The 8571-nt window shown below is 38.5% G+C and overlaps 1 protein-coding gene across 1 annotated transcript; it reads right to left on the bottom strand.

Moving 5' to 3' along the window:
* Nucleotides 1-241: 241 nt before the first annotated feature.
* On the bottom strand, nt 242-8069 carry SCRG1 (stimulator of chondrogenesis 1). Its single transcript, XM_038135863.1, has 3 exons — nt 7962-8069; nt 3147-3412; nt 242-1585 (listed from the first exon to the last, which is right to left on the bottom strand). The coding sequence occupies exons 2-3, from the start codon at nt 3383-3385 to the stop codon at nt 1531-1533; spliced, it is 294 nt and encodes a 97-aa protein (XP_037991791.1). The 5' UTR covers nt 3386-3412; nt 7962-8069; the 3' UTR covers nt 242-1530.
* Between the last annotated feature and the right edge of the window lie 502 nt (nt 8070-8571).

Below are 8571 nucleotides of genomic sequence, written 5' to 3'. Positions count from 1 at the left end.
AGTTTACCTACCCTAGAAGCTTGTAGAAGTCTTTACACAAGAGTGCATACCATAGGGGTTTTTTGCAGAGCACTGACTGGATATTTTCACTGGGTTGCCAGATTCATGGGGTTTATTTTACTATCGATTATTCAGTAGGAAGCCCAAATTATTCTGCTTGAATAATTATACAAACAAGTCTTAAGAAGCCTGGTGACACAAACTGTTGAACAGTCAGTAGGGCAAAAATAGTACACACAGATTTACTTGAAACATTTATTATTGTCTGTGTATAATCACCCCTTCACCCAGTATCCAACCCTTGTTTCCTAACAAGAAGAAGAACAGTCATGGTGATATTTCATACTGACACATGAAGGAAGCATGGTAAACTGGTGGTAGTAGTTTGGGCCAATGCGTAAGATTATTGGGTGAACAGTGCATTTTTTGAGTAGAGAAGACTGAACAGTTCCTTCGGTACTGCACACTTTCCATGTGACTGGCCTGATAGCTAAAGAGTTTATATGTGTAAAGCAGCAAGTCAGGCTTGCTGCCTGTAAGCCTGGCTTGTTCAGGTGACTCTGCTTAAAATTATGTGGTCACCTCTCAACACCTGCCAATGCAGATTGCCATATAACAGAAAAATGGTCAAAATTTATGTCTCTGTATCCATCTTATAGATCACAATACCTCTTAAATAAAGATGATTATCTCTGTGTTTTCTGTAGCTATTGCCTTACAGGGCTAGCCTAAAAAAGCCAGCATTTTAACTTGCTTTGGAGTACTGTATTTCAAACAGAGCTTGAATTAAAAAATCTATCATTATAATATTTTAAATGTTCACTGCTAAGATTAAGCAATTCAAGGGTTTAGAGATTGCATAGTCAAGGCAGGTGACCAGTTAGACATAAGACCCAAGTGTGCTTTAGTACTGTTAATGTCAATTTTTACTAATTTTTTATTCCAGTGAAATACTTTCAAATATGGAAATACAGGCCTTTTGTATGTGCATGCATTTTAAGATGCCCAAACAGAACATGGGAGCTTTTCTTCAGAAGTGCCAGAGACTGAGTGGCTTCAGCTTAAAATGGCATTAAAAGTGTGATGGCAATAATGGAATAGGAAGCTGCACTGCCATAAGTTGCTCTGAGAGTCAACAACATGAAGGCTTAAGAGTCGTAACAACATGAAGGCTTAAGCTTGAAGTTTCTTTGTCCAGGCTAACTAGGGATATTGTGCTGAGTAAGAAGAGTTATGCTTTTTGCTGGGGTATGTGATATTAGGATGCATTAAGAGCTTGTACAGTCTGTTAAACCATGGAAATGGCTTTATGGAAATTAGGTCAGCTACCAGATTTGAAAAGAAAACTTCTTAGGTATTTCATATTCCATAAAGGCATAGAAAGAAAATTCTTTTTACAGTGTAAAGTGAGGCAGTGGCTTGTGATTAGAAAGGAAGGCTTTTTTTGTTGGTGGTAGTTTTGTTTTACCCTTGAAAACATTATTACATGATCGTAGAATGATGTCTGTTATCTTCACTTGCAGACTTGAATCATCGACTGTTGCAGGGGATCACAAAAGATATCTTTGGTCCAAAGAAAATACCCCTGAAAGATAGGATCACATATTTAAACAATTAGATCATTGGTTTATTCGAGCTTTCATATGACATGCATTTCCCACTGTGGATATTTTTTAGCATGTATCATGATATATGTGGGATTACTGTGTTTGTGGGATGATGTGGGATGTTGTGGCATGTCCTTCCAGCAATGCAAATGCAACTGCAGATCTGGATGAAGATACTGCATTACTACCTCTGCTAGCTGTGGGAGCAATGGCCAAACCTTCACTGGCTGACTGGGTTGCAGAACTCCACCCTGGTATTTTAACTTTGAGAAAATAAACTTACCAAATAGGTTATATTATCAAAATAAAAGGACTTTGGCACGTGCACACATACTGTTTTAGTGCAGTTTGTCCGAAAAGCACAGATGCAAAACAGGTCTTGTGTCCCTCAGGGTGGTGGAAGGAATATTTTCTTCCATATTTGTATCAAAGGAAGAGGCTTTACTATGCTGCTCAAAGGTTGAAGCTAGAGACCCAAAGTGTGCTTCAGGGCGAGGACACCATATCTGGTTTTAGAGAAAGTGAAAGATGGAAATCTTACTTAAACCCTGCTCTCAGCTTGAATGTGAGATTTTTAGCTTTAGAAGCCTTTCCCACTTGGCTCAACTTGAGTCCCCTACAGGAGTGCTGAAAAGTTGCCTTTATTGGATTTTAGGGGACTTGAGAAATGAATGTTAAGAGGAGCACATACTGAAAAAATCATTTTTGCTTGCCTATACTATGCCATCACATTTTGGTGCCTCTGAAGTATTAGTAAGTTTTGAAGTGTTGATATTTCTAATCCGGATTTACTGAAGAAAAGATGTTGCTGAAAAGCTGAATGAAATAATACCTCATAATACATTTTATTACCTAAAACCAGCATGGGCTGATGGTGTTTATTTAACTCAGTTATGTTCTTTCTATATAACAACAACAAAAACCAAAGTTCAGTGAGAACTTCACTGTTCAACCTTGTCAGCAATGTGAGCAAGCCAGGGAGGTGTTGGTGTTCTTGGGCTCCATCTTTGCCTTGCCTTATGCAAGTATATGTGAACCCCCGTGCTCCTCCTTTGTTTTTTTCTGCTTTTAACAGCTATTTTTACAGAATTACTTGTTCAACTGAGTTATGTGTATGCACTTTAGAATAGCAATACAGTTCTCTTCCATGCAACAGGAACCAAATAGGGGTTTTTTGGTGGTCTTGAAAACATCTTCATTGTAAAATGCTCAGAATAATTGTTTGATATAGTTATTCTTAGTTTGGATCAAACAGAGTAGTCAAAAGTTGGGTGATTCAAATGCTGAAGTCCTTGTTAATAGGACAGGGAAGTTTACAAAATATACTAAGCAAGTCCTAGGTGAGCCCCTGAAAAAAAATCCTCAAAAGTGACAGGAACAGAAAATTGGCTATATCTTGGTATCATTTCAAACCATCTGAAGTGAGGAATTGCTTTAAAATGATAGCTTATTCTGTGTATGGAAACTGTAAAACGATGGAAATATAACAGGCAGTTGTGAAGAACTATAGGAGTTTACATGAAAGGAGTGTCATCTTACTTTGGGCAGCAGAGCAATTCATTCAATTTGCAGTAACAGATCACCTCACAGCCCTTCCCTTCCCAGAAGTGATCTTGCAGAGCATCATCGACTTGCCGGAGGTTCTCCTTGCCCTCGGGGATGGTGTGGCAGCTGTGGTCCTTGAGGGGCCTCTTGTAACAAGAGGGGCGCTGGGAAGGCACCGCGGGGGTACCCGGGAGGGCGCTCAGCAGCAGCAGCAGCACCCACAGCATCTTCATTTTTGCCAAGCTTCCCACAGCAGGGTGCTAAAGAGAAACGAGGTGTGTGACACAGATATTGCTGCTGAACAGAGCTCTTTCCCTCATTTACTTCCTGCCTTGCATTTTTCTTTCCTGTGAAGTTTCGGTCATTTGAGCCTGAGTGCTGGAGAGTGTTTTCTCCTAGGAGGTAAATAATATTGCAGCAGAATTGATATTCATTACTTTCTGTACAACCTTGGGAATCCTTTCATTGTGAATTGAGGCTTCTGATGCTGGCAATTTTGTTGTTTCTCTGGCCTCTCACCTTGAGAAAATTGCTTTGAGCTTGGTCGTGTGTTTTTGGTGATGTAAGTGATTGTATCGATTGCTACCAAACCAGGGGGAAATGTCTGGGTGTGTGTCCTTGCCTCCCTGGCCACTTTGCCTGTCAAAACAAGAGTCACTAACATAAAATAAATAGTATCCTTCCCCATCAAAGTTGTGGAAGAACTGCTTGCTGATTGAATCCTGTGTCATGGGCGGTGTGAGAAGCTGAGGCTTTAAGCAGCCAAGGAAGCCGAAGCTGTCTGCAGTGCTGCCACGTGCTGCTGTCCTGGCCTCTGGTGTGATACAGCATTAGGGAGAATCTTCTGGATTGGGTTTTTTAGTACTGCAGACTGCTTGGTTGAGTCTTGCTATTGGAGGTCATTATGGTTTAACTGGCTTTTTAAAAGATGGGATAAATAATCCCTTGCAAACCTCTCCTGCTGGCCACTAGGCTTTCCATTGTTTTGTTTAATGTGAGCTCTGCTGTTCTGTGCTGCTTTGCACAGTCTGACCACGCCACAAAGCTTTGGATCCTTGAACTTGCATGCACTTTTATATTAGGCTTTTGAACCATGTTTCAGCTGAGTTTTTATTGGTATTAGGAGAGTGGGTTTTTTACCTTTCCTCATGCTCAAACAAAATGGATCTGTTATCTTTACTGAATTTAAATAGGAATTCTGCTCTGAAAATGAGAATAAAAAATGACCAGCTCTGCCCAGCACTCTCCCTGTGTACTCATTTTTCTTGTGTAAGATTTAAGGAAGACTTTGCTGTCCTTCGTCTTGTTGGCACTCTGGAATTGATGCCCTGACACGACGTTATGGGCCAGCCCTGGTCTTCATTGTGGGGTGGAAGATTAGAATGGTTGAACCCAAAAATAACAAGGTGTAAGACAATATCTAATCAAAGACTATCAAAGGTGAAGTTAAGATGGTAGAGCTGTTATCCAGATAAGAAAAAAATTGAGGTATGCCACCTGTAGATGTGACTATAATATGAATTACTTTGTAAAAATCTTGAGATCACCCTTGAAAAACAAACAGTAAAATTTTAAATGTATAAATCTACGGTATTTTTTTAGTCATTTTTCTCAGGTAGTTTTCTTGCCACCACAACTATCTTATCTTCCATTTCTTCAGCCAATGAATAAAATGCCATGTAAGAAAATCTGGAAATTCAGATTCATATTAGGGATAAAATACAACATCTCAAAGCTTTTTGGTTATTTATTTTTATATTTAAACTTGAGGTTTTTTGAACATCAGTAGCAAAATAAAACATTAAAAAATGGCCAATATATTAAAAAACATGAGTGAAGTAAGAATAAGCTTTTCTGGGTTTTCTTTTTGGCTTCTGTTGTAGAAGCAAAATTCATTGAATAATTCTTTTTACTTTCCATGAACTTGTATGGGAACTCTTGAGTAGAAGACTCCTATAAACTACTAGTAATGGAGCCTTGGGGATCTATTTTTAATTACCTCAGAGTGCAGTATTGAATAACATATTGTCTTTATTAGTTTTAAACCTCAAAACTACTACTCAAATAAAGTAAACAATGCCTGGTGTTTTTTAGACTCGAGTGTAGAATCTGTATTATTATATTCATGGTTTTATTTTGTAGGAGTATAAACACTTTAGTTATGAGGGTTCTGCTCAGAGAAGTCTAATGCCTAAAGACAAAAAAATTGTTGATACTATACCTAGACAAGGTTAGTGTCAGGGAGTAAAGTTTAATCTTTTGTTCAAATAGTTTGCCTTAATTATTTAAGTATATAATGGAAGAAAATTTCCATGAAAGAGAAAATTAGGAAGCAGGGGGCTTATGCCTTTGTTTCCTGTGATTGGATTATTCTGTATTCATCTACTGAGGATGAGGCATTCATGCTACCTTGCTCTTTTGAACTTTTTTAAAATTTCTAATAGTTCAGGTGATCTTTCCCTACCTGGAGTTCAACCAAAATGCTCATTTGATTCTGTTGCCAGCTGCCTGCCTCCTCAAAACTTGTAGGAATTCACTTCCTGAAAAATAGGCACATTCATCCTGAAAACAGGTGCTTTCTCTATGCACTGTCAAATTGCTAGATTCAAAAATGACAACCTACAGTTTTTAAGGTGATTCTCTAACTCACTACTTGCCATTTAATAAACATAATAGGATATTGCTGTAGTGTGTCATCAGGAGGGTTTCTATGGGTGGGTGCCAAAATCAGTATTTGCAAAGTCAACATGCTGGAGAGCTATGGATAGACAGCTTCTCTGACCAGTTATGCATTTTACCAATGATAAGCATTGTCATTATTCAGAAAAAAATACTATAATTTTGTTTCTGTTTAAATATTTCCTCTGGGTTTGTTTTATTTTGGAGATCATAACCAAACAGAAACTTTTTGTCAAAAGTCCTTTCTTCAAATGGGCATTTCTTTCCTGGGGGAGAGCAGTCCCTATTTGCAGATGAAGGATTGCCAAGGAGCTGAAGTGTTTCATCAGCTCCCTGCACGGGATCGATGCAGACCTTTCAGATGCAGCATCTCTGTCTGATGAACTGCTGCAACTTCTTTTTCTGCGTGTGGTTGAACAGATGTTGGAGTGTCACTGATTGCCTGGGTAAAGAACAGAGCTAGTATGTGCGTGTTTATTTCAAAATGAGTGTCAAAGGCATTGTCTGCTGTTGCATAGCACAGAAGATAGGATTTTCTCATAAAACAAGTCAGGAAAATGCGATGAACAAATCCAATCGCTAATTGGGCTCAGAGACTCATTCATTGCCAGCAAGAATCCTCTCACAGTTCTTTATTTTATAAAGCCTTCTGAAAAGATAGCAATGCCGGGCATGCTAAGCCTGACCAGCTTGCTCTATCAAGATTTTATTATTTCAAATTCTAGCAGGAGTAAAGCCATCTAAAAATACCAAAAATGAGCTCCTTGCATTTGCAAAAAATCTTTTTAAGAATTTTTATAATTCTTAAAATTTTGATTATTTTGATGTGGTGTAAGTAAGATTTAGCACCAAATGCACCTGGGAATACAAGTGCTTTGAAATAGTTTGGAGCTCTTCCTAAAGGAAAATGGTTAGTTTGGGAATATGCATGATGAGTCAGGAATCAGTGCTGCCTCTGCTTGTTCAGCTGAGAGTGTTTGAATTATCTTGCCAGGCAATTTGGCACCATCTAGTCTTTGGATCTGCTAGATGCAGAGGTAATCAGACTGAAGAGAAAACCCCAAGTCTCAGCCTCCTTGTCCAAGAACAGCAGGGTAATAGGTCAAGAGAGGTGATGTCCTTTAAAGGTCACACAGTATCAGTAGGAGCTCAGATATTAGAAAGAGAGAAAACTGAGAAATGGCACAAAATGTGTATTTCAGCACTTTTAGATAGAGATCCTGCATGTCTGGGAAAACAGAAATATTTTTAGGTTGGTCTATCAACCCTTAAAAATAGCAATCCTTCATTAAATATATCCTTATTTTCCCCTTAAGTAGGCTGTATTTCTAGCTGCCTAATGCTGAAAACAAGAAAGACATTAATTAGTACACTTTTGGTGTATGTTCTTTTCCAGTTTGTCCAGGGGCATGTGCCAGGTTAACAAGTTGCACTTCAAAAGCATATATATATATATATAGATTGTTTCACTTATTCAAAATTAAATGTATTTTAGTGTTTATTTATTTGTCAAGTTTGCCTTTCACAAACACCTGTAAGATGCTGAGTATTTAGTATTTAAGTGTGTTAGTGCTTGATAGCTAGGTTTATTAGAGCATTACTAAAAAATCATTACACAAGAACTGTATAATTGATAATATTGTGAAGAATTTTTTTCCATTTAAAAAAACCTGTTAAATCTATTTTGCTTGAGCAGTTGTTGCACTGTAAGGACAGCAGCTATTCCACTGAGGACGAATTCTGTGAATTACTGCTTTGTAATTGTCATCAATACCATGATTCTTTCCAGAAACTGAGTTCTCATGAAACCCCAATTAGTTTTCTTTAAGACAGCAATTCATCATGAAGATACCTTTCTCCATATTATATTGAGCACTGGAAGGCAATATAGTATATTTAGTGACTTCAGATGTTCATTTGTAGTATCCAGCTTCGAAGAAAAGCAAGATAGTAAAATAATTATTTTGATCTGGATCCCAGCCATGCAACTATCTTGAATGGTACCTCTTGCCTGCAATATAACAGCTTCTCCCAAATCTTCTTCTGCATCTTCCCGTATGTATTTCTAATTCTGTAATCTGTAACTAGAAGGAACAGGTAGACAAAGATAATTTCAGGAGCAAAACGTACCTTAATCTTCTGGCTCACTCCCTTCCACTTTCTTGGCAGCTGTATCTTTTTAGATGTACCCAGGGAGAGCTAGAGCTAGCAGGGATGAGAAGGGGGAGGGAGGGCTGATGGGAGATGCTGTACAAACAGCCCTTTGTTTGTCCTGACTTCTGCCTGTGAGCGATGAGCGCTGTTCTCCAGCAGTGGGTCAGAGGATGGGCTTCAGGAGCCTCCTCTTTCGGTCACTGCCAGCCTAGTCTCGGGGCAAAAATTTAACATATCCCTTCCAGCAGGAAACAATTAGTTCATCCAGGATCTGATGCAAAGGTGTCTCCTCAAAGAGCAAAGCATAACATCCAGAACAAGAGGAAAGATCCTGTGGAATAACTGTGTCTTGCTTGTGGAGTGTGAGCAGGCTGGGGGAAACGGGAAGGAGCAGTTTTCTGAGGTTGCACAGCTAGAAAAATATGGTTTCTATACAGGTGTCTTATTTTGCATTTGGTGGACAAGAACAGGCCTACTCAACAATCTCATGCAGTACTTTAATTTTTGTTTCTGAAAAAAGACATAATAAAAAAAACTTTAATTATTTTAACCAGATTTCTAGTACAGCATGCTCAATGATGCCACG

The sequence above is a fragment of the Motacilla alba genome, chromosome 4 (assembly GCF_015832195.1).
Source record: "Motacilla alba alba isolate MOTALB_02 chromosome 4, Motacilla_alba_V1.0_pri, whole genome shotgun sequence".
Classification (NCBI taxonomy): domain Eukaryota; kingdom Metazoa; phylum Chordata; class Aves; order Passeriformes; family Motacillidae; genus Motacilla; species Motacilla alba.
This window is presented reverse-complemented; position numbering and strand designations above follow the sequence as displayed.

Bases quoted from the DNA above. Each gene is read 5' to 3' on its own strand.
- SCRG1 (XM_038135863.1), bottom strand. From the start codon at position 3,385: ATGAAGATGCTGTGGGTGCTGCTGCTGCTGCTGAGCGCCCTCCCGGGT. The intron at 1,586-3,146 runs GTAAGATGACAC...CCTATCTTTCAG, and splicing joins GAATTGCTCTGCTGCCCAAA to GGGTATTTTCTTTGGACCAA.